Source organism: Folsomia candida, unplaced genomic scaffold (assembly GCF_002217175.1).
Source record: "Folsomia candida strain VU population unplaced genomic scaffold, ASM221717v1 Fcan01_Sc005, whole genome shotgun sequence".
In the NCBI taxonomy this organism is placed as follows: Eukaryota; Metazoa; Arthropoda; class Collembola; order Entomobryomorpha; family Isotomidae; genus Folsomia; species Folsomia candida.
In genome coordinates, this window is record NW_019091197.1 from 7,537,908 (window position 1) to 7,564,636 (window position 26,729).

Below are 26,729 nucleotides of genomic sequence, written 5' to 3' on the forward strand. Positions count from 1 at the left end.
TTTATGGGAATTGTCATCTGACGCAAGTTTGCCTTGAATTATTAAAACTACAACTCCGGATCGGGCAAGCCTTGTCCGACAAGGATCACATTATTATACAGTCATGTAGTTTACGAGAAACAGGTCAGTTATTGCAACTTATTACTCTAAAAGATGTAGCTTCTCCCCAAAGTGCTCGACAAATCATAGTTTTCGTCACCTGGATTTTGCCCAACTTTGCATGATGTTTTCCCAAAAAATGTGTATGGGAATTGTCCGAATGTTGCGTCATTAGACACACCTATACGGGTAGTTTATGACGTATAGGTCATTAGCTGCTACTTTTTCGATTTAAGAATTTGCCAGCCATTTTAAATTGTCAAATCATCCGTATTTGGCAAAAATTCTGTTTCTTCGCCACGTTTTATTTTATTTCCGTGAGAACTATAGGAGTTACGGGGCATGTATAATAGCTTTTCTTAATCGGGATTAAATTCTCTTCCAAGTGGGTGTGGTTTTGGGAGCAATTTGCGACTTTTTTGAAATTTCATAAAACCCCCTAAACACCACACCCCTTTCCAAAAAACCAGAATAACTCATATTTTTATGCTCCCCCACCCACATGGGTCTAGACCTTAAAATAATTTATTCGTTTTTTTCCCAAAAATCACACTATGCCACGGCGTTATATACATGAACTTTCGCACAGTAAAAAATTGCTTTTCTGGACACCGACTCTTAACAAGTACATCATCTTCTCCTCTAATTAAAATGTTGTGCTAGGTGGAGAAAGAGTAGACAAAGAAGGAGTGATGTGTCCACATCATTCCATTGCATGACAATAAGTAGTGGTCTTATCAAAAATAAATAATAAAGGTGTATTGTTATCTTAGCAGATTAGACGTGCGTCTCACGTAGGCTAACAAGTTCAACGTCACATATTTAATATAAGGGATGTGTGCAGTAAATGCTTAAAATGAAGAAAATAATCCTTCTGGAAGCATGCTAGCACTCTTACAAGTCTAGTATAGTCCGGGCGGGTATTGATTTCGCGGGGGTCTGAGTCTTTTTTATTTGGTATTAAAATTATACCACTTGGTAAAAATTGATATTAGCATAGTATTGTATAACTTTAATACCACGGTACTGCTTATCAATACCATTTTGGTAGAGTCGTACAGGAATAATGTTTGGTGGTGATTTAACACTAGATTTCTTACAGTGTGGAGTTGTTGAAATAACACTGCTTACAAAGAACCAAACCAATTTTTACTTGTCAGCAAGGTTCAGAAGGAAAAATGCTGAATTATTGCTCTTTACTTGCTTCATGTAAGTTGCGGCTTTGGTTATGCACAGTGTACCCGTTGTGATAATGTGGTTTTGGTGATTATCACAATTTGTTATTTTTTTGTGAAGTTTGAGTATTATGCTTTTAATAGTCGTAAATCAAACTGTGATGCGTTTTACATCACGACGATGCGACTTATGTAACTCTGATGGACCTAAATTCAAGAATTCTAGTCATGTTGATTACTTGTGATAGTGTGCTTTTAATAGTTACATACAAATTCATAGTAAATCCCACTGTGATGTTAATTATCGCATTTCGACCTGAATTTGGGAGATTTGATCGTCTAAATAGACTACGTGTGATGAAGCAAATCTATAAAATTGCGGACATTTCAAAGAAAAGTATACTTTATTAGCTCACCCTGCGTAGCACGGGAGCTATTGAATTCCTCTTGTCCGTCTGTCTGTCTGTCTGTCCGTCTGTCTGTCTGTCCGTCTGTCTGTCTGTCTGTCCGTCTGTCTGTCTGTCTGTCCGTCTGTCTGTCTGTTCACGAGGTATTTGCATCAATTGATGCTAATTAATTTGCCCCATGTGCAAATTTTAGCAAATTAGTAGCATCATTGGTCTCGAACAGTCGGTAACACAAAATGGTGCCAAACAATTGAGAACATAGATGCAAAACACACCAAACGTGCATAAGAACCGAAAAAAATAACTAGAATTTTTACTTCGAATTTGTCACGATTTTATGTCAAAATTATGGATGCATTTTCCTCGTTTATTTTCCACCATTGATGGAAAATTATATCACAATTATGTGTATCTTTTGTCCGCCCTAATGCAAAATTATGCCAAAATTGCGTATCTATTTTATCTGCCAATTCTGCACCATTGGTGCAAAATAATACTAAAATCATTATTACAGGGTGAGCTACTTCTAACGTTACAACGGTTTATTAAATATCTTATGGGAACACTGGTGACATGAACTAAAGCAAAAACTGGTTTGGTTCCTTGTAAGCAGTGTTATTTGTAGTAAGTTCATGGAAGTTTCCATATGAAGAAATGTTTCTTCATATTTTGCATAATATTTTCTACTTTACCTTCATTTTACACAGGTAAGTACATGTTTCACTCATACAACACATTTTGCAATGTTGATCCTGTTGTATATGTACCTACGTGAGAAAAGCCATAGGCGAAGGTTTAGTTCATGTACGATGCCACTGTTGATTAAATAATAGTTTATTCCCATGCGAAGTTTTGCCCGTATAAAAATCGTGTGGCGACTTCTGCACAATACCGCACACTTAGTCGGCATAATGATTTATGCATAAAAAATTGTGGATAATTCTGCATAAAATTTCTGTGTATTCTGCAGAAAAGTTTATAAACTGATATTTTTATGTAGAGACTTTTCTTCATGTAAAGCTTGTGGCTAGCAATCTCTCTTTTTAACCTTTTTAGAAAAACCATAGCATAATTATGCACAATCCTGCACAATTTATGCATAAATTACCCTGCATAAATTTCAGCCAAATTTCCGCATAAAATCCAGCCAAATTTCTGCATAAAATCCGGTAAAATTTTTATACGGGTGGTTATGAATGAATGAATGAATTTATTGATCCCTTTTTGAGGCCACTCGGGCCCATAAAGGAGCGAATAATGTTGTACAGAGTAATAATCAATGTTAAATTGCTAAATTATTAGGTACGATATTGTTAACAATATAAGTTCCAGATTTTTAATTATTTGATGTTGTTTACTGCATGGAGTGTACGGAAGAGTGTTAGTTGTGGAGAAGAGTGTGGAGTGCATGTTTTTGAATTGTAAAACGAATGAATAATTAACTAATTGCGGATTATAATATATAGTGGGGGTGGTAGAGGAGGAGTGGGAAGATGGGAAGGATTGAAAAGGATCGAAAAGCTGCTATTGTTCTATGGCACTAGTGTAGGTCGTGTCGGTCAGTGGGGTCCAGTTAGCATCGGGTGGTTATACGGGTGAAAATTCTGTAATTTTTTTAATTCTAGCGGGAATTAAACAATTCGAAAACATGTTTGTTCAAAATGACTTTCTTTGAGTTCGGTTAGGTTAGGTTAGACTTAAAAATCAAAATTCAATATTTTTTGAAAATTTGAAAATTTCGAGGAATTTTTGATTTTCACATATTTCAAGAAAGGCCAAAAACTTTGAAATTCAAATTTCGTAATATTTTTAATAAGTCAAGTAAGTCATTTTGAACAAGCGTGTTTTCGAATTTTTTGATTCCCGCCGAAATTCAAAAAGTTATAGAATTTTTTAAACCCGAGGTTTTGGCTGGAAAGAAGGTTAAAATTCGCACCTAGTGCTCAAATTAGCACATGCGAAAAAATGCAAAAATACGGGTATTCTTATTTTTTGTGGCGAACAAAATAAAATTGGTCCCATGCAAATCTGAGTTTTACACGTAAAAGATTTGCATTGTAAGTCAGGTGTACAGAAGTTGGAGTTGTTATTTAATTAACAAATGATTTTTTAGCGGTAGGGTTGTCCGACCCACTGTGAGGTAATAAACTCCCGGAAATTTGGTAATATTCCCGGGGCATACTCCCAATTTGGGTAATAAATACAAACTTCCAGAGTTTTTGGGGATTTAGGGAGTTTCAAAACTCCCAAATTCCCAAACTTAGCCCTATTTGGCGGTAATTAAAATTAGATTATTTACAGTCTACCAACGTGAATTCGATTTATATTTACATAACTCGGTCAGCCTCGAGCACCACTTCGTTCGTTAGTCTACTACTGTTACTACCAGTGCTATATTGGCTCAAATTATTTACCTGCTTCTGCTCAATCTTTTTATTCAATGGGCACACCATCTTCCACAATTTGATCAACTCTTCTCTAAAAACTTTACCGAATGCACAGTAAAATATGAAATTGATGGAGGAATTGATTACGACGAGAATTACAAAAATGACAAACGCATACGAACTGTAGGTCTCATTAATTCTTTTCAAAACCATGGAAACGATGGAGAAGACGTTCATCGAGAGGGAGAATGTCACAATGGCAACGGCTATTTTGGACAAGGAGACATCATTTGTCTCCTGGTTTGTTAGAGTTTTCCTTATCTTCTGATATTCCTTTAGGGTCTTGGATATCCGGAAGTTTAGCGTGAGCAGGAGGACGAATGGGACAATGAATCTGCAATATTTTAAGTAGAAACATATGCTAAATTATAAAAGTGTCAGTGAAAAACGACAGAGCATCAATAAAATGAAAGCTTAGAGTACAATAAGCAACAATTTTCTCCGAAGCAAAAGTTAGCTGTTGTTTTGGCTTGATTGCTTTTTACTTGCTGTAAAACTATTTTTCATACTGTATTGAAATAACGGATGGAAACGGTATTTTTTTACTGTATTGTAATACGAAGTTTTAGTTTTGTTGAAATGCATGTTTTTTTGATGTTTTGAAATACATGCTTTCTACAGCTCTATGGCCACACTCTTATTGTGCTGTCGAGATCTTTATGGGAAGGAATTTCTACGCGCCAAAATCACGTGCCCAGTTGACTAACATTGGAGGCGGGATGAAATTCAATTCAACTCCTTCCCATTAAGATAACGATAGCACAATAGAAGTCTGGTATAGTCAGGCGTTTATGGATTTCGCAGGATTGAATTTTTCCCCAGTCGCACAGTGGGCCAGGTATCATAAATTTTTGGCCAAAAATACAATTAAGCCTGAATGTCCCAGGTTTCCCCATAAATGGGGTACCATTGGAAAGGTCTCGGCAGGAGGATTCAGAATATATTACGTTGTGGGGTCTGGGACCACCCCCTAAGTATTTAGAGACCGAAGAATATTATGGAGTTTACGTCGATCTACTGCTGTGTTAACTCTCAATCTCCTCCTGTGTTAACGTCTGCATACCAGAAAAACTAAAACCCAATAATATTCATCGGTCTCTAAATACTTAGGGGGTGGTCTCAGATGCCACAAAGTATATATATTCTGAATCCTCCCGCCGAGACCTTTCCAACGGTACCCCATTTATGGGGCTATGTGAGATTTGGCCTTACGACTTTTGCCGTTAGAGCGTAAATATTTGTAAATGGCGAAAAATTAAAATTCGTAACGAATCTGTAAATACAACTCATTCAGATCATTTTTCATCGATAAAGCAGAAAATCCATCCAATATTGTTCAAATGCCAGCTATTTGAAAAAAGGTGAAACATGAGTTACGTTGGCACCTTACTCAGTCACCCGTCCTCTTAACTGCTATCGCTCTGTTATGGGTGAGCCTGGGGCAAAATGAGGCACAATAAAATCAGTTGAATATTTATTGCCAAGGAGACAGTATTATTTAGACATTTTACGGACGGGCGTTAAAACTGTTTACATATGACATATACAATCTGGCGCACCCTACGACTCCGTAATTTTTGAAATTTCAAAAAGGTGGACGATGTCGGGTCTGTTTCGCAAACAACAAGACTAAAAGAAAATAATTATCGCAAAAAGTCAGTCGGAGCAGCCGGTGACGAGCGGTGCCGATTATCGAAACTTGTGCCCACTTACTCCAATGCCTAATGGCAATGTTCTTCTTTGCCCCAAAATCATTTCTGACATTTTCTGCGTTTCTTGCACTCCGTTGGAGCTGCAAGAAATCATTTTCTTGCAGTTGTTTTGTACACATGGTTAGTTGCACCCGAAACATTGGTACCAGCTTATTTTCTATTGCTTTAAAACGTATATGGCTCTAGTAAGCTACTAAAGTAGTAAGAAATATATTCTACTTCTTCATTTTTTCAGTGATCTCCGTCATTCTCTTCCGGCGGCTGGATATGTCGATCCACGACTTCTTTTCTATGAAATTAAAAAAAATTATTAATTGTAAAATTTAAGACGGCACAGATGATTGTACATGCGGCAGATAGATGTTAACTTATCAAAAATAATGTGTTCGGTCTAGTTAAAATTTACAATAAGAGGAGAAATATATGTAATAGTTTCGTATTTTTCATGCAATATTTACTTACGTACTATTCCATAAAACCTCCAGTAAATACCCCCTTGAATAAAGTTTGAAGGTCGTCGGTGTCATTTAAAAAAAATAAAGTAAACCAACAAAATAACTACTTGTAAAAGCACAGAAAAATTAAAGTATGAAATGAAAAATGTGTGTTTCATGTAAACAACGCACTATTTTGCTGCGTAGTGGTGGTGGTGCTGAGGTGCGGAGGAGTATTCTACGGAATCTGTTTTTCCATCGAACACACAATTATTGCCAGCCCACTCTGCTCCTGCTGAATTCTTTGGCGCCCAGCAATCTCTTTACAACAACAACAACGTGAAAAACAAAAATATTTAGCTTACAATAATAACAAAGGTGGAATAATTAATTAGCAAGTTATCCTGCATTGTTAAAGATTTTAATCAGGCAAGTGGATCATTGATTTCAAGATAATTAGTAACATTTAGAATTATTAATTGCACTGAAACCAATTCAACTTTTTTCAGTTGAAATCAAAATAAATGGTTATTGAAATTGGTGACGCTAAATTGAGAAGATTAATTTAACCTCACCATTAATTAATTAATGTTATTTATTTATTATTTTGAATTAATCAAATTTGCGTTTTCATGCTCGTAAACCACAAATACAAATTTATTTCTGGATTTGAAAATTATAAATATTTTTTTTTGCAGTTATGGAGGATACAAATTTAGATGAAAATGTGGCGACCATTGCGTTGCTGAACCCGGTGGTAATTTATTTTATTCCTAGCAATGCATTAACTTCCACTTGTTATTTTTTTAAATGAAATGGAAAATTAAATTTATGACTGAGAAGTTTAGCAATTCAGAAAAACAAGTACAAATATGTCCGTATTTTTATACGGACAGGAAAATTATTCTCTCATAGTTATTTGGAAATAAGGAATGAAAATTCAAACCATAAAATTACTCCGAAATGTATTAAAATTACGTTTAATTTTGGTCTCAATACCGTTTCCAGATCCTGGACACCATTTTTCTCCACTTGAAAGCTCCCACTTTGAAGAAAGTTCGCCGCGTATGCACCCTGTGGGGGGACGTGGGGGCCACGCATCTCGCCAAATTGAACCACATCGTCTTCTGCCTTTGTCCTTTGAAGTGCACGCCATCCACGCAGCCGACCACCTTCAACCCAATACTTGGCGTTAGTGTGCAACATAAACAATAAATTTCATACCAACGTGGACTTGTGCTGTCCCGACCCCAGGGCATAATTCTCAAGTTTTTTAAGGTCTGCTTCATTATCCAAGGGAAGTAGATCTTCGGGAAATGTATGCTCGTCTGAGTCACCCACCTGTCTTTCCAAATTTGAATTTCTGCAACTCAGCAGACCGTCAACACTTTCCTGCAGTTGCCTAAGTGTTATATGGTTTATTATAAGATTTATTTCAGAATATTTACTACTTTTATAAAAATGAAAATTTGCACTAATTAGAACTATAAGTTGGTTAAAGATTTACATATAAAAACTGAACTAAAATATTACTAAAATAATGTCTTATTTTAACTGAGAGATATTTCAAGACCGGAAAATAGATTTTAAAGACTCGGAGGAATTTTACTCTCCGAATTTTTAGGAAAATGAGATTTACTTGGAGGATATGCACTCCAAAAAGTAAAAGAGTAGTCAGAGGATAAGTCACTCCAGCAACTGAATGTTTCTCCAGAAATTGTCACCTTTTTATACTAGATTTAGTATATAGCTAGAAGTGTATATATCCTATTTTAAAGGTATACCTTACGTAATAAATCTAGAACGCTTCTTACATAAATAAAACTATGTTTTTTAGTTTCTTTAGAAAAAGGTATATTTTTGCTTTTATTACCTGTCAATAACTATTCTTACAGCTACATAATTCTAATTTATTGCTACCGATTTATAACACTAAAGAGGAGAGGTCCCTAGGTGAGAATGTCCGATCGTCTTGAAATTGTTTATGCTGAAGGCCCAAATCAAGGGGAGTTCGGAATGGGACGTCATTAGTGTCTATGGGCCCCACCCCCCGAGTGCACACCCCCTCAAAACTCGAAAATCACTAAACTTATCACCTTAATTTCTTCACCAAAAATCCAATTTTGGTCGGATTTTCAAAATTTTTGCATATTATTAGCCCCAGATATTCTCACCTAGGGACCTCTCCTCTTAAGTTGGGCTTTAATCACGTTCACGTTACGGACCATCCATTGCTGAAATTCTATCAAATATAACATTTGAAGTCAAGAAGTTCGCACTCATCAGAAAAAGTCAGTTAACTTGATTTTGGTGCCATAGTTGAGGAAACGTTAACTCTGACGCACGACACATCCTCTCCTGTCTTCTGAATTACCGGTTCATCCAAGCCATTGCCAAACAATTGACGCGGTGTGTTTTGTCGATTATGGTGCAAGCTAAAAGGAGATCGATCTGATTGCTGTGAGTTTTGTTCCGGTGTCGTGAGAGGGGTGCCCAGCTTTAAAACTCCTGCCTCAGTGTTTCTGGAGCCGCATGATTCCCCTGAACCAGCTAAAACTGAAACCGACAGACGCCAAGTGAATTTAATTCTCCCCTTATAATTATAAAAGATAATCATTCATTTATATCCATACATAAATACTGTGGGGGAGGTGGGGGTTTTAGGGAGCAGACCAACTTTGGCTTCTTTGTGACCCCAGTGTCTTGATCCACTGTCTCCTAATAACTTGATGCTAATGGACGGCGCCGAGATTTCTTATAACGCTGACCACGACCACCTGTTTCCTCGATTTCATTCTCGAACTCCGGATCTGTTTCTTCTACGCCCTTTGTCACATTTTTCTGTGCGTGTTGATACGATGCTAAATTAACCAAAACTCAAGTTTAATTTAGTTAATGTTGTTATTGGAATAAAAGCGCGACTAACCAAATCGTTTACTTCCTCCTAAAACTGTCACGTTATGCAACGTCCAAGTCTGCATGTTTGGGTCTCTTCCCTTCGTGGTAGCTCTGAATTGTCTGTCTGCAGATTTATACGGGGGCCACCGACATTGTTTTTGAGAGGATGAGAGCCAATTTGTGGGGATAATTTCGACTTCATTGGTATCCACAAAACGAACAATGGCAAAACTTGTCATAATTATTAACTGGATTTGGCTGTGAATCAGAGGATAACACACAAAATAAGAGTCAAGTGGGAGCAACACACATTTACATTCTACAAGATCAATATCGAATCTTTGGAGACTACTCAAATTAGAAACAACTTTTGCACCAATTAATGATGATGGACATGGTGATTGGAAGAAGTCGCTAATTGTTTGAAACTTTTGTCCGACTATAGTCGGACAAAAGAGATAAATCAGACACGTCTTTTACATTATGGTTAGTGTGGGGGACCACGATAAATTTTATGACGGGTGTGGTGTGTGTGGATGGTGGTGATATATTTACTGGTGGTGGTGGTGATAAATAACGTGGGCGCAGATACACTGGGAGGAGGGTGGTTTAATTTAGAATATGTGTCACTTTACTTGGTCAAATTAAATTTCAAATTGTGTACAAATGGGGGCCGAATTGATTCTCACAAAATTTAGGACCGACACGGAACCTCGAGGCTGGAGAGAGAGAATGGAGAATAATCCCAAGAAACTGGTCACAAAATGATGCCAGGAAGGCCAAAACATCTCCTTCCTTGCACCTCACCTACCAATCACAATATGCCAGTGAACTGGCCACAAACTTGAAGGACAACAGGTCATCAGGTCAAATAGGTCAAATTGTACAGAAAGTCACAAATAATTAAATTAGTGGCCGACTGGCCGGCACGTTACTCAATACTTTGCATCTCCTGCTCAAAAATCTCACAAAGTCTCAATATACCTCACTGCACCTCCATACACCTCAGTGTTTTCTATCACAAATATCCCTACCTTCTTGCTAATGGACGATTTCTGGGCAGTGAGCAAGTGCACTGAAATATTACTGTGCAGTGTGAAAGACATGCACATAAATGAGAATCATTAGAAACACTATACAATTACATGGTGGTCTTTAAACTGACTAATAAATCGACGACAGTTAGTATTTTAAAACCGTAACCAATTCTTGGTGAAACTTTACGTGGCGGGTCGCAAGAATGCATGGCTAGCCACCTAACCTTTCAGCAAGAATTGGCTACTGTTTTAAAATACAAACCGTTGAATACAACGGTATTCGTGGAGTTTTAGGACTTCCAATTGCATCAACCCTTATCGACTAACTAACGGAGACAATATATATTTTGGTGTGAGTTCTCTCTGCAACCAAACCTGTGGCCCATACCGGATAAAAAAAACTGGTCGTGGCACCGACCTCACTTTATCCGTTTTCTTGTAAATTGTGCTGTAAACGGATCAGAGTCCCACGCCGACCGATTGTCGGCTGCGGCGGCGTCAATTTTTTTGGATTTTTCATGCCGGCGTGGCGCGGCTGTCCACGCCCCCTCCAATGTATTAAGATAGGAAAATAAAATTTGTCGGCGGCGGCGGCGTAGGAAATCGACTCGGCGTCAGCGGCGTCGGCGCGGCGGCGTGGATCTCTGAAACGGATGTAATTAGAATTGTCTAATACCGGTTGTGGGGTATAAATTTTTAAGTTAGTTCTTGTTGAAATGCAACTATTTTTTTCTAGCCCCCGACATTGCATCTCAAACATATCAGACTTCAATGACGCCTGCACTGTGGGAACTTGGAAAATTCATACACCGGATATACCAATTGGTGGAATCTTGCAAATGGAGATCATATTTATATTCCATATAATTCGCCAAGTCGGTGGTTCAGGTAGTGGGTGCCCAAAAAGAAAAAAAAGCGAGAAAGAGGTAAAATTGTGAATTTTATCCTGATGTATTTAGCACAAGAGCATCAGATTAGGTTAAAACTTCATCCAAGATAATTCATCCACCACATCAATTCTTACCCAACTCTGAATAATTTCAGGTAATATGATTTCTGCATAGCAAGCAAACTTTCTGCTCGTATTCGCAGTAACGTTTGCAAGTGCCCAACCACCTAAACGCAACCTTATTTCAATGCTTTTGGAGAATGTAGCGAATTGTGACATTCGTATCTTCCACGATAAAGCAGATTCCACCCTTTTCCCCGTCTTCTCCCCATTGCCCATACAAATATTCCATCTCCCTCATGCCGCCAAAGATGCGTATTTTTACGCCTCAACCAACGGTCACACCACCTTGACCTTGAGTGCATTTGATTCGTGCAAAAGTCGTCTGCCCTCCTGTGCAATTAGCATTCTCCTCTTGCCAGAATCCTTTACCGATTTGAAGGATTTGTATAATTGGTTATATTTTTCAAAACACTGGTTCAATTACACCCAAGAGGCATCGCATGATTTAGGACGTGGAAGTATAAATGGACATCAGTTATTTCACGTCCTTGTTTCACATCACAGCAACAAAATATTCTCACTCATTTATGCAAAGAATTCGTATACTGGCACCATAGGGCTGCATAACTTTGGAGCAATCTACGCATCTAGGGATGCGATAGAATTTTGTGTCCAGCAAGACAGCCAACAATTTGATTTGAGTCTTCAGAAGTGTAAAATCAAGGATGGAAACATTCATGAAATGTTCGTAAACTTATCTCGGCCCCCAACTTACTGGGACGTGGATCCCAGCCATAACTCAGGATATAATGAATTATTTAACATTAGCATATCCTCTCCAGAACATATAAGAAATATGATATCCGACGCGGCTAACGAAACTTTAAGATACGGAGGTAGATTAAATGCTGCGGTTGTAAAATTCGGAAAAATTGGAGAGGAAGCTATGTCTGCTTCAATGATGGAACCTACTCACCCCTTACTCATAGAATTCAGAGCGTATCAGTTTCTTACATGTTATTCTAAAAAATCGCTAACTTTTCAGTTTTACATTACCCCTTTCCAACCCGCGTTGTGGGTTTGGTCGCTTTCCTTCATCGTTCTGGTTGCTTGTGTTACTTCCTTGTTCAAAAAATATGGTGGGATTCAAAACCTGTCTTTTCCACCGTGGTTGTTCATTTTGGCAACTTTATTCGAGGAGCCCGGATTTACCCCGGCACAAATAGAGAAGGGCGTACCGTTTCGACTCATTCTGGGATCCTGGTGTTTAATGGCGGTCGTCCTAACAAATTGCTACAACGGTATAATGATCGGAGACTTGAATTCACCACTGCCAGGAACCGCACCAAAAACATTTGCTGATCTACAATGTCAAGACCAATACAGATTGAAAAGTAACAACCGCGTCAATAGATCGGAGGACATTCTTAATATCCACACATATGACCGGATTTCAATGCAATTTGATATAAACCTATTTACGCTTGCTAAGTACCACGGATTACGATTTGATTTTCCCTTGCGACCAGAAGATTTTGGAATGGCGTACGCAATCAAGTCTTGTTTCAGTTTGCTATCACCAAGAAAAAAAGACATTTATTGGAATAAAAGTAGTTTCACGTACTCTTTCGACTTCTTTCATTTCCTCCGGGACCGTTTAGAATTTGATCTAAAGTATGTACTAAAAATTCAGCTACAATCACTTCCCAAATTCATACGAACAACGTTCAACTTATTTCTCCCTGTACACTCACATACCCCGGAGGGGTTTCCACGTACACGGAACGAATCCAATGATATAAACTTAATGACGACACTGGTTGAGAAGGAGATCACAAAATGTGGGAAATCTGTTTATGTTGCTCTAACTGATCGTTTCGAAGCAGAGTATGACTTCCTTAGAAGGAAACACAGAGGGATAAGATTTCATAAGGGTGATGATGCAATCAATAGTCAACCTTACGGATACAGCTTTAAGAGCTCGGGAATATCAAAAGTTCCCCGATGTTACAGATCCCTGCTGGAAAGCGGAATACACACTATTGTAGTGCAAAATGAATGGAGAGAAATTCATAGAAAGCGGAAACCATGTCGGGTAGATGATGTGGCGAAGGAATCTCTACTTGGGGGTGGATTGATTACACTATTTATGATCTGTGGTGTTTTAATTGCGTGTGCAGTTTGTGCTGCTGCATTTGAAAATCAAAATGTTATTTGGGCATATATTGTTAATTTGTATGTATTTATTAGAGCTAATATTATTACAAGTTCTTTCAGCGTTGGTAATAAGAAGACGCGCGTTTTATGGGTTCACTACAAATCATAATTTGTATCTATGTTAAAACCAATTGTTAATTTGCTTAACTGAATAAAAAAGATTTGCAATTAATTATTAAACTGTTGTTTGCAACAGTGTCCCACGATCGATGATTTGATTTCCAATTTTATTCGCGGTAAGGAACATAAATCAAGCGCGCGATATATGCAAAGCCTTAAGCGTATATGGAAATCTATCTCACTAGACCCAACGGACAAACCTGGAGGCAAGTTTGTAGTTTTTTTTTCACTGCACGTGTTTACTCCATCATAAAAATAGTTTAGTCATCAGTGTCACTAATTGAATCAGTAACCAAGGTAAGGATTGTTATTTTGCATGTGAATAATTGTTTAGTAAGTTTAAATCATATTAAGTAGCACTGGCGTTGGGGGTAGTTTGAAAAAAACGTCGCACGACCCGGTCGCTGACATATTTTTTTTCTGATAGTCAATTTCCAAGTAGATAAATGTGCATAGTTTGAAATTTACAAAATTAGTGGTCTACAAAATACGCGAAGTGAAATTCAGGCCTTGGCGAACCGAGTGTGTCAGTTCCATAAATCCATGCCCGAGTTTGACTCTAATGTGACCTGGCAACTCTTAAAACTTGAAGGATGTCCAAAAACAACAATTTATTCATACATTAGGAAGTACCAAGATTGTGAAAAAGTGAAATTAAAAAAAAATTCCGGACGAACCCCCACTACTGTAACCCCTCAAAATTGGAAGAAAGCGGAGAAATTCTTCACCAGCAATCCTTCCATCACAATTGCTGGTGCTCCCCAGAAATTGAAAATTCCAATATCTTCTTTGGCCCGCATCAAACTTACGATACTGGGATTCAAGGCTAGAGTGAAGAAACCTACACCAAAATATGTCAAAGACCAGGAAAATCGTGCGAAGTCAGCATGCAGAAAAATCTATTATTTCCTGTCAGAGAAAGCTGCAGTCATTGACGATGACATGTATGTGAATGCAGACCCTCAATCCACACTCGTACAGATATCTCCCAATTCATCGCAGGGAAAATAGTGACGGTTTAAGAGCCAGACATGAGAGAGGATGGAGATCAAGGCATGTTTAGCATTTCAAATAATCCATTCCCAAATAACCCTGTATGAAATTTACACCCTGTAATGGATAAATACTTAATTATATAAATGTGTTTTAAGTAAAATAAATGTGTAAATCAATTAAAAAATGGTAATAAAATTATAACTATGCGTCTCGCTTTCTAAAATTAATTTAAGAAAATTAAGAATTATTTTCTTAACTGTCAGAAACTTTGTAACCTTAAAATTGATTTGGAATTGTTTGTTAATTAAAAACATCTGGCAAATTATTGTGTGGTGAAATGTGTATAACCCATACACTGTTACACAATGCAATATGCATCTCATAAATGCAAAATATTCAAATTTTTTTAAATATAAAGAAATTCATTTATTCTTGGGGAGGATATTATAGAGCAAGTAATTAGGACCCCGAATTCCTAGGCCAAATCGTAGTGTATACAAATCACTTAATGGCCCTTCAATATTTGTTAAACGGAAATTGTATTTTTAATTAATTGCAACCTTTATTTTATTGAAGGAACTATAAACATATTAACACTAGGTTGTTTGGGGCCACCCACCCAAGTACACGCAGCACAATTAATAGAATACAAATCAAATAAATACCTATTTAATCCAGGTGTGCATTACTAATTATTTTAAACAATTATGCTGTTAGCGTCTCACAACAAAAGTAGCAAGTTAGCAATCTGGATTGAACAGAAATGCTGGAGCACAAGAGGTGTCCTCTCATCCATAAAATTACTTCCGAATCTTACTTTCAAAGTTAGATACGACTTCAATAACCTCCTCCCCAACTTACCCTTCACTACACCTCTCATTCTTTCCAGGTAGGCAGAGCTTTTCATATGCACAATTCCAGCTCCGGTGCAATAAATCACATTAACCAAGAACGTGTCCGCCGCACCCGCCGCTAAAAACATGAGTTGGGATACAGACATAGCATCATGATACTTTAGACACGCAAAAGTCATTAATATTTGAATTAATGGTGCTACTACTAGCAGAGATGGAAATAATTTAGACCTGACGCAAAAATTTAGGATCGCTTCACGGACCTGGAGTTGTCGAAAGTTATGATCGAAATTTGTTGACGAAAGTATTTGTGTCGATTCTTCCCATAAATTTAGAATCCCTGCAACCAGGATGTGCATAGTGTAGTGAGCCGCATTTACACAGTGACGGTACATTTGAGAAACCTCTAAAAAGATTAGTGACAGCCGTAGGATTAGATACCCAATTCCAGACGCACGTAGAGATTTGGAGCATTCGCTCGGTGGCAGGACGAATGAGCCTATGAAGGGCTCCTGACATGGTAGCAAGATGAAGAGAACAAGAACCATGAATGGAGCTATGACATGAGCGGTGAGACCCACCATGGTGTAGGTCAGGTCAATAATTTTGGTCAATATTTTCCCATTAGGTCCGACTGTAATTTATGGAGAAAGCATTCCTTTAGCTTATTTAAACTAGATAAAATTCTTGGCGAAATGTTTCCAAGCGGAAATACAGTGAGGGCAGTATTTAGGCTCTCAGAATCGGAGAAGAATTTGATCTCGTTTTAATTTACAGACCAAAATTTATTATTTTTCTCACCATCTATCCTATTCTGTCCTTTCTGGTGGATCATATTAAGCAATTGGATATTAGCTGGGTCTGCCTTCCATTCGATACCAACGACAAGACAAGAAGTATACACTGATGTCAAAATCCCTACTTGAATTTTCTCAGCTAAAGCAGCTGATGAATGTCTTATTCCAACAATTTGTACTATCAAGTAGAACAAGTAAATGAATATTAGTGACCGGGTCCATCTCAGATCAAATTTATTACAGGGAAAGAGTCGCTGAAGGCGAAAGTCCCATACATAGTAGAGACAGTGATGAAAATTTCCGACGAATAAATTTCGTTTTAAATGAGGGAGAAGAAGTTGAGACAACATTATGATACCCTAGGTAAGAAATGGAGTGATGGATGACATTAATTCGAATTATATTGCAAATTCTAACTTCGCATTTAGCATGGGTAATTAATAATTTAAGGGTTTATATTTCCCATGAAATATGAAAACAAGGCATCAAATATGTACAGAAGAGAGCAGCCGAGACATACATTATCCCACAAGAGGATATTTATCATGACGATGTTCATCGCACGAGGTGCAAATAATTATTATATATTATATTATTAGAGAGGTGGAGATTTCTTGTACTTTGAGTGTAGACTGTACTGTAGATTGTAGACGATGATGTCATCAGCTTTTTGTACTAATTCTACAGTCCACAGTAAGGAAAATGAAACACGAGCTCGGTTTGTTACTCTGGACACACCGCCACCACCTAGCGATATCGCGAGTCTTTCACTTGATGGTGGCGGTCTGGCGGCGGTTGAAGAAAATGCTTACAGTCAGAGTACACAACTGACAAATCTCCACCTCTTCAACTTTTCGTACTAATTTTCTGACTGTACTGTAGGTAGAGTAAAGTACAAATACAAGAAATCTCCACCTCTCTAATATTAATTCAGGACTTATTCAGGCTATATTTCAACATTATGTAGTGTGGTGAATAAAGCTAAACTTTAGCAAAACATTTATTTGGCATTTAATATAAATTTTCTAATAGAAGTAGAATGTATGGTTTTATTTAAATAGCAAGATCGATATGGCCATACCCTTTACAATCACCAATATATTCATATAATTATAAATTTAATAATTGAGTTCTATTAATATTAAATACTTCTAGGCCGGAAAATTTTACATGAACGATTCTCTCCTATCTATCATTTTTCTGACAAGCTCGTCAAGTTTCTTGAGACTTTCAATATTAAATGAACTTACAATGCAAAGGCATGAGGTGTAACACTCGGATTTGAATGCGACCGCCCACATTTGATAGAACTTTTTATCCAGAAAAACGTTTAATGAGCGACTTTCATGAATGGCGCCTATTTCGCCCGTACCGCGAATTTTAAATATTTTTTCTGCAAAAAACTCTGTTTTTCAAATGGCCACAACTTTTTAAATTTTATTCATATTCACTCATTCTGCGGTATTTTGATGATAACTTGATCGAATGCTTATTTAAAGCAAGCCTTCAGTAGTAAACTACTACTTTCATCAGGCTGAATTGTACGATTTTACAATTAGGATTTGCAAAAACAACAACATATACATTTTTGAGATTATTATCTTACAAGGGAACCTTAGAGACTGTCCACCCTGTTTTTAATCCTAACTAGTCTTATTCGACGGACAATTTAGTGAAACTAAAACTTTGTCAGAGAACATGTTGTGCAAATTTAGGTTTTCGCGAGTTATTTAGCAATAGGTTCAACAAAACGAGAAATTTTTGCATGCACTTTCATATTTTCAGTCCGCTTTCATAAACGAGAACTTTGTTTTTTTTTAGATTTATTTTTGCATGAGCTGTGTCTGCCCCTTATTCCATCGTGCCCCGACTTCAAGACATTCTCCAGGCCGTGTTTATCCATTAAATTATTGTATATTGTATTATTTATTTTGCTCAAATAATAATTAGATTAATTAGTCAGTATGAAGGATTCCGAATTTTGCCAACAATTTATTTGAAGTTATCAAACAATTTCAGAGCGCAATCACCAATTTCGAAACTGACATGATATTGGAGTTAGGGAATCAAATCCCGGGAAATTTAACATAGGCATTCCCGGGAATCCCGGGATTAGCAATGTTAAATTTCCCGGGATTGGATTATCTAATTGGAGTTGGATTTTAGAAAAATAATCAAATTGACGAAGGAGAAACAAGTTAAGAACAGTTAAGTCAAAATAATTTGCAAGAACGTTATATTTCTCGATTTCGATTCTATATTCAGCAAAACGGAACACGCGTATATAAATTGGAAAAATTGCACAATATTTTATGTAAAACGTGAAACGAGAAATCATACATGACTTTTATTTAAAACGATAAGTTTTACAGATTGCAAAAACGTTAAATCTACATCTAATCTAGGCCAGTAATTCATGGATTCTGATTTTTTTTTAATATCATAAAATTCTTTCAAGGAAAATAACCAAGTTTGTTAGAAAGACTAGTCTGGAAAATGCTGAAGGGCTAACTCAAACTGCAATATAATTTACAAAAATACGACCAGAGTGGTTTAATTACTCGTTGAATCGAACAGTATATTATCACTAAATGGTGAAAAAACAACAACAAGTCTTTCGGTCGTCGTACCCCCAAAACCGAGTAACAAAAACTAGCAAACTCATTCATACACTATTCAGCCTACCATTTAAATGAAAGGCAGGGATGAGCGTAGTGAAAGTATGAAATTGAAAGTATGAAAGTGCATGCAAAAATTGCTCGTTTTGTTGAACCTATTGCGAAATAACTCGCGAAAACCGAAATTTGCACAGCATGTTCTATTACAAAATTTTAGTTTCATTAAATTGTCCGTCGAATGAGACTAGTTAGGATTAAAAACAGGGTGGACAGTCTCTAAGGTTCCCTTGTTAGTTGCTAGGATGTGATAATTTCATTTCGAATGAACTACGGTAAAAATTCGTTCCATCTCATGATTTTTTTAAAACAAGTAAAACGAAATAATTTACATTTCAATCCATGGGAGGGTTTGGAATGACAAAACTTTTGCAAATAAAACACACCCACTATTTAATTCTTTAAATTAAAGTTCTCGCAATAAGTTTGCACGTCTTACTTAAGTCGACTTAAACGACATATCAGGTAACTATAGCTATTAATATAAGATAAATAAATGCAGCAACGAGCGGTAATTTCAAGTCACCTAACTTTCAAATTGTCATGTGCTGAGTGCATACTTTTAAATTGTTTTACATTTATTTCTGCTTTTATACATAATATGTAGTATGTTACAGTGCTCGCCACCAAATTACGACACTTAAGTTTTTCACGATTTCTCAAGCGAGTAATGGTTCAAATCTTTCCAACTTTTGACCACACCAACCTGCAACCCCTAGCCCACAATCGAAATTAAAATTTTTGAGAAATATTAAGTAGATGCAATTTTATGACCAAATATTCATTTTTGAGGTTGGACACGAAATTACGACACTTACAGAATTTATTTTTTATTCGAAAAAAATTAGTTTAAATACATTCTAGTACTTTGTGTAACTACCCTGACCTGGGATAACTTCAAATACCCTATTTGGCATAGATGCAACCAATTTTTTCAACTCGTCGACCTCAATTTTGTCCAACTCCGACACGATGGCGACTTTCGTCGAAAACTGACGTCCATTTTCGTAAACACGGCGAACTAATATCCCCCATCGGTTCTCGATGGGGTTCAGATCCCGACTCTTTGAAGGACGAAATTCAATTTCTTCTCATCGCTAAACACGATTATTTCCCATTCAGTCCTCCATGACATCACTTCTTTGGCCCAATCTAATCGGGCTGTTTTGTGGGGTTCGGTTAATGGGGGTTTTGCCTTCATTTTCGAAGAAGATAAAGTTGTACATTCGGTCAGTGCTCTTGAAACAGTTCGGCAAGAAACTCCAAGTCCTAAGTTGGCTTTAATTTGTGCCGCAGATGTTGAGGAGTTGCTTGCTTCACGCAAAATGTGTCGTTTGTCGCGAGCTCCAAGAGATCCCATCCTCTTTTTATGTCCGGATGCCATAATTGTCCCCCAAACGGATATATTGGCGTACAACATTTCGAGATCTACCTATTGTGGTCGCAATTTGGTTCAAACTTTTGTTATTGCTCCTCAAGACGTCAATTTTCGCCTTCTCCATATTTGTCAACGCCTTCTTTTTTCCCATGGCCCTAAAATTATGGAAGGAGATAATATAATTGTTTTATATTTGCATATGTGATGCCCTAAGGACTGTATATTATAATGACTTACTCACCTTGCCTTTTCCACCTAAGTTTCTTAAGTAAAAATTAATAATTGATTAAGAGAACGCAAGTGTCGTAATTTCGTGTCCAATGCTAAAAACGTGTTTTTAACTATAAAATGTCACCTGTGCAATTATTCACAAAAATATTAAATTGTGACGGTGTATAGGGGTGGTGTGAAAATATGCCACAAATTTGGATTGGTTATGACAAATACTCGCTGAGAAATTACAAAAAAACGGAGGTGTCGTAATTTCAGGCGAGCACTGTGTCTATATAAGCAACAACTTTTATCCATGCATTTAATTCATACATTTGATATTTATGACAAAGTTATGGATTAAAACTCTACAATTCTGCGAAATAGGGGAGTGTGATATGTGAATATGGAAACAAATTTCTTGGTAGCGATCGCATAAGAAATTATTTAGTAAAATTGGATTTAGCTACATTAGTAAGTATGTCATAAATATCTAAACATTCTAGAGAAATTCATGAACATAGTGTTTTAGACCTATTAGCTTACTTAGTACCATATGCATTGATTAATACAATTCTTAGAACCATATTAATACGGCACATTATCTTCCACGAAAACGTATAAAATAACCCCTAGGATTTCTTGAAAAAAAAGTAATTACAAATAGATCCCTAACAATTCCTTTGGCTTAGCGTGAAACCAGATATGTTGGCTCATATATGACTATAATTAAGGAATCCGGTATTAACTTTCTATACCTTATTTGGTTTATATGTATTAAAAGCAAATCAAATATTCCATATTTATTGATGAGAATACAATGAAAATCCCTTATGTACATCATCTAGCTTGTCTAATGACAGTTTGGCACGAAGGCTTGACAAGGAGTAATAAAACCATACAGATTTCCTCCAAATTTTTAGTGTAAATATAAAACCGAAGAATTTTAACTTGTCTTAAAGATATTTCCCATCACTCAGAGTTCCACATAAAAAAATCAAATCAAACCACGGGGGTTTTTCAACTAAACAATTTAATATTTTAAAAACACTTGCGCCATGTTAGCAAGGCATAAATTTATTACGATCTACCTGCTCGCAGTTTTCTCACAAATGACATATTGCCTTCCCCTAAACCTGTTCCATTTCTTTGGAAATTGTTTCTCCTACCTTAAAACGTTTCACAGTGATAGTTACAATAATGACGTCGTCACTTCTATTTCACACTCTATTCCTGACAACCCAAGAGTCTACGAGTCCGATGAAAGACTTCGGAGGAATATGTCCATGAAAATAAAAACCATTTACGACATCCGGAACTACTGTTCGCTAATCATTGTTATTGATAAAGCCATTTCGCGTCACATTTACAAGTATCCCCATTTTCTAGACAACAACCCCTTTTTGTACTATCGGAACAGCAACTTGGTTACCGTGACAAAAAAACCAGTTGTGTATATATTCCCGAATTATTTGAAGTGGTCGGCAAGGGTTTTCTTTCTAATGGTATTGTCAAACTATCCCAAATCCTTAGGGTATGGAAGAACACACTGGTTCTTCCTTTTCTATTGCCACTACTGTCAAAAACCGCTTCAACGATTGAGCGAAGAATTGATGGAACATGTTTCAAAAATACAGGCCTCCACTTTCAAAGAGGGATGGAGACCCTTAGTGATTGTCGGAGAGGGTGGGAAACATTCCAATTTTCATGATCCATACTATCGTTTCCCAAAACCGTTTTGCCGTGACGCTTTATGGACTCTACGGAAGTAGACCTGGTCTGGCTATCTCTATTAACCCCTTTCCTACCAACTACGTCACATTCAAGTAGTTACTAAACCAGGGTCCAGCGACCGGCTACGTGACAATAATGTAGTTGCAAAAATGTCATTGGCAACTTTATTTAGAAAAATAAAATTTCCCTCATATCCACCAATCTGGAATTTCATATGGTAAAATTTGGAATTTTTCTACCAAAATATCAGATTTTTCCAATACCAAGACAATGTTAAAAAATAGCTTTTTAGATTTTTAAAACAGACTTTTTTCCAGTGAATGAGGGCTTTTTTGAATCCTTCCTTAATTGAATTAGGTGAATGAAGGATAAGTTGAAGTACGATGGAATTGAATGAAGGTGAATGAAGGTAACTTCATTTACACATGTATACTGCATCCTGATTTTTAACCGGCCGGCTTCTGTCATGAATTTAACTATTGATGTCCTCTCAGCACATTCAAGTAAGTTTTGTACCTATGCTGGTTCCCGAACTCTGAAATGCTTTGTGGTTGAACGGCAGCACACATTAAATTGTTGGATTGTTTTCTTATTATTGCATTTCGTGTCCCTATCCCTGTCTTTTAGTTTAGTTGATCACAGAGAGAAAGATTGTTATGAGTGATGAATGAATGAATGCCATGCTTTTCTACTGATCAAGTATAAGCAAGATGTCAGAAATGGTTTTATTTCAGCAAATAATTACAGACTTATTTTAATATGATTCAGATTAAACACTTCATTTGCCACCTTAATGGATAGAAATGTCCATACAATTTCTGTAGAACTGTCCATTATTAGCAGTCCATTCCCACTGCAAGACGCAGCGATCACAACTGAGACCCTGTGGGAGTTGGACCGGAATGTTGGTGACGCCTTGATAGTCAATATCGTAAACTCGTTCGGAACCGTCTCCGAAGCGGAGCTGGTTGTCACGGAAACAAGTCTCGCTCTCGTACCCGGTACGACTGTAGTCACACATTCTAAACGTATGCCACCCCCCATGGTTAGCCTGCCAGTGGATTTTAACATTGATTAGCTCTCCAACCGTGTAGTTTCGCACGATGAGGCCGCGCTCGTGTTGTCCACCAATTTCGTGCAGTCTGGGCCGCTGTTGGGTGATTGGGTCGCCTCAAAAGCCGCACGCATTTATGTTGGGGTATGAGATCTGTACAATATATGAGTAATTGAAGTATTGGTAGGGTTGTACGGTGCTCAAGAAGTGGAAATAAATATAGGGAGATTATGAATTTTCACGAGTAGGTACAACCTTACTTGCCACTTGATAATAATAAGTAGATTGGGTAAAAACGAAAAACATTGCAGTCATATAGACATTTTTCATTACAAATGTAACCTTCTTACCCCTTCGCCACCACAATGGAGTTCCGTATCGTCAGGGATGTGTCCTGGATTGGCCCATTGATACTCGGGCAGTCGCCATAAATAACCGCGGTGTGGAGGGTCTTCAATTCGACCGTGGGCCCAGCAACCAGCGACAAAGAGAGACACAGCGAGGATAATTTTTGCCATTTTGCCAAAAGATTTCCACCACTACTGCAAGAGCATAGAAGGGCAACATGGTTTTATATGCGTGACATGAGTGGTCGAATTGGTGCTTATCAAATTAATTGCGCATGATAAACATTTCGATGTCATTAAAAAATTTGGGGACTCCATGCAATTAATTGAGCATGTACCCAATTCGTGTGAAAAAGATAAATAATTATTGCAAAGTTTTACAACAATTGATTCCGCCACAAATTCTTTCTTGTCTAAATGATTGACGTTTTCTGCGTGATCACGACAATGCAGACTCGGGTGATCTGAAGTGGAGAAATGTAAAAATTAACTTAGTGCAAAATATTTGGGGATGATAAATCCACTGAACTTACTTATCACGGTTCCACTATGTGTGCAGTAGATCATTAAACATCGCACCAATTGATTGGGAATTGTGCTTGCATTATTATTTGTCTAAATGATTGGCATTTACTGCGTGATCATGAGATTGTTTAATTACATTTGTCTGTCAAGGGCTTATCTGGAATGCAACAACGGGAGCTCTGCCTAACGGATTAATAACACGTGATGTCACAGATTTGCCTACAGTTGGTTGGCTCCATTCGAGTGGCATAACATTATAAATGTGGATGCGAAGAAACTGACTGAATTATTTGTTTGCTAGTACTGCTGGTAATCATGTCGAAGCTATTGTTCGTCTTTGTCACCGTGATTGGCTCCCTGTCGGCCTTGTCGATTGACAGGAAGCCTGTTCCGGCGATTTCCTCCTCATCATCACAAAAAAGTCTCCGCCTGCTTCAACTCAACGGAGTAGGAAACTGTGGTATAAGACGCTTAAAATTTAAATATGAATATATAATATGTATCTACATAGTACATGGAAACTACGAAGATTTATGTACATATTGTCGTATATTTCGTTTCAAACTATTTATGAGATCTCGAGCTCACGTCTTAAAAATGTATTTTATAGTTTTCACAAGTTTAGAATATTATGGACACTTCTCGCACATTCTGTTTGAAATACGAACGGATGGACTGCGTGGACTTCATGTTTTCTTACATTTACATTTCCTACATTTCTTAATTTCTCTTACAGGCGAGAGTGATCTTATTGATGTCCGCGTGGCTGGTTGTACCACCGCCCCTTGCCAAATCCGTCGCGGACAAACCATAACGATCGATGTCGACTTTAGAGTTAGTGAGTGAACGAGGTCAAAAATATATACATATTTATTCAACTAGACCGACTAATTTACATTACTCCATACTAAGCCGGGACACAGGAGTATGGAAACGTTTTCTTCAAGTCGCTCGCCACGAGGGAAAACTTGGTTCAAATTGTTGATCCTGACGTCTACTTGCAAGGCGTGAGGTTGACACCGGGGCAACAGTATGCTTTCAACTTTGACTTTTACATTCCATCCGATGGGTTCACTGGGGTGAGTCAATTACTGTTAGGATAATTATGAGAAGGCATTTTCTAAAATGGTATCCACACGAAAAAAGCCAGCGTTTAACGAGGGGTATGCTGATAATTCATGTGTCCGAATTTTTACTCAAATTTTACTCTGTAGGCCGATTCTGAACTGCGATTCACCGTTTATCAGAACATGAGGAGGCCAATTTGTATCATAATTCCAGCCACATTTGTATAAGACAAGAACGGAAGCAAAAACCCATAAATCATTTTCCCACAGTCACATTTTATTAACATGATTTAAATTGTAAAGCATATTTCAAATCGTAAATAAACAGGCAACGAATTATTTAAATTTGTGTTGGTGAGAAAAAATATATATGAAGGATTGACCTAGTAATGACAATCAGGTCTCTCAATAATCAGTCAACATTGTCATTAGAAAATGGCTCAATTCAACTCCACCGATTTTTCCTTCTACAGAGTACAAGAAAAAACATTTTGGTTTACAATGGATCAACTTTTCATAGCGAGATAATCATGCCCAGCATAGAGGTGCATGCTTGAAGCAGTCTAGCCAGAAACCAGGATTCCGTTTTGACCCGGCAAAATACATTTTCTCCGATTAAAACCGACATTTTACCATCGCCGGCAAATACCTTTTCGCCATTATTTAATTAACACTATGCTACTAGATAAATTTATTGTGTTCATGTCAAACAATAGGAAATGGACACCAATTATTTTGAGAATGATTGATTTATTTATATATTGTCACAACCGTGACTAAAGCTAATAATGGTGGTCATATCATTGAGTTATTATTACACGATGAAAAACATTACCCCAAGTAATATTGGATAAGCCCTTTGTAATTTAATTACACGAAATCGAACATACTCTATCTAAATGGTTTACAGTGAAGCAGGAAATTCAATTCTAAGAATGTGTCATACTTTCTTATTATAGTTATTATTATAGTCAGTGTTCCATATAATGCATGTTTTGGAGTTTCGTGAATATATCTAGCACGAAACACATTAAATGCACGAAATACATTTAACCTGCATGAAGTACTTTTGCATCATCTATGGACAACCAGTAGATGGGCAACTATTTCGTGCATTAAATTCATTTCGTGCAATTTCGTGCATGCACATGGAACACTGTTTCGAATCAAATTCATTTTATTGTGCTACATCTTCAGAATTCTTGCCTTGGGTGCTAAATCTAACTGACAGGAACTCGTTTGTTAAAACTTAACAAATATGTACGTCAACATATGGCATGATTTCCACAACTCGGAAAAATAATTCAACATAAATTTCTGCATTTGCTTTTGACAAATTGAATTGATAAAAATTCTTATCCTTACTACTGGACTAGGTAAGTCGATTAGAAATTCCGTTTTCTGTAGTAAAGTGTTGATTTGTGCCCCAACAAACTGGTTGTCCATATGTAGTCTTCACGTCCAGCGTGAAAGCCGTCAATCATTGAAATTGTTCAAAGAACTCCTCCGAAACCACCACAGCCCCTACAGTATCGTAAGGTATTCAAAGGGTTGGGTATTTACGTGTTAATGCCAATGGTTTATGATCTCTAAA

The 26,729-nt window shown here is 37.1% G+C and overlaps 1 protein-coding gene and 1 long non-coding RNA gene across 2 annotated transcripts; one reads left to right on the forward strand and one right to left on the reverse strand.

Annotated features, from left to right (window-relative positions):
* Positions 1-22,844: 22,844 nt before the first annotated feature.
* LOC118435806 lies at positions 22,845-23,821 on the reverse strand. Its single transcript, XR_004835011.1, has 2 exons — positions 23,547-23,821; positions 22,845-23,349 (listed from the first exon to the last, which is right to left on the reverse strand). It is a non-coding gene; the product is annotated as an uncharacterized LOC118435806 (long non-coding RNA).
* A 387-nt stretch (positions 23,822-24,208) lies between these two features.
* Positions 24,209-25,480, forward strand: LOC110850168. The gene is made up of 4 exons (XM_022097643.2): positions 24,209-24,528; positions 24,805-24,906; positions 24,981-25,147; positions 25,283-25,480. The coding sequence occupies exons 1-4, from the start codon at positions 24,384-24,386 to the stop codon at positions 25,361-25,363; spliced, it is 495 nt and encodes a 164-aa protein (XP_021953335.1). The 5' UTR covers positions 24,209-24,383; the 3' UTR covers positions 25,364-25,480.
* Positions 25,481-26,729: the final 1,249 nt, after the last annotated feature.

Excerpts from the sequence above, each read along its gene's own strand:
- LOC110850168 (XM_022097643.2), top strand. The coding sequence starts at position 24,384 with ATGTCGAAGCTATTGTTCGTCTTTGTCACCGTGATTGGCTCCCTGTCG. Across the intron at positions 24,907-24,980 it reads CGATGTCGACTTTAGAGTTA|CCGGGACACAGGAGTATGGA; the intron begins GTGAGTGAACGA and ends CTCCATACTAAG. Across the intron at positions 25,148-25,282 it reads CATCCGATGGGTTCACTGGG|GCCGATTCTGAACTGCGATT; the intron begins GTGAGTCAATTA and ends TTTACTCTGTAG.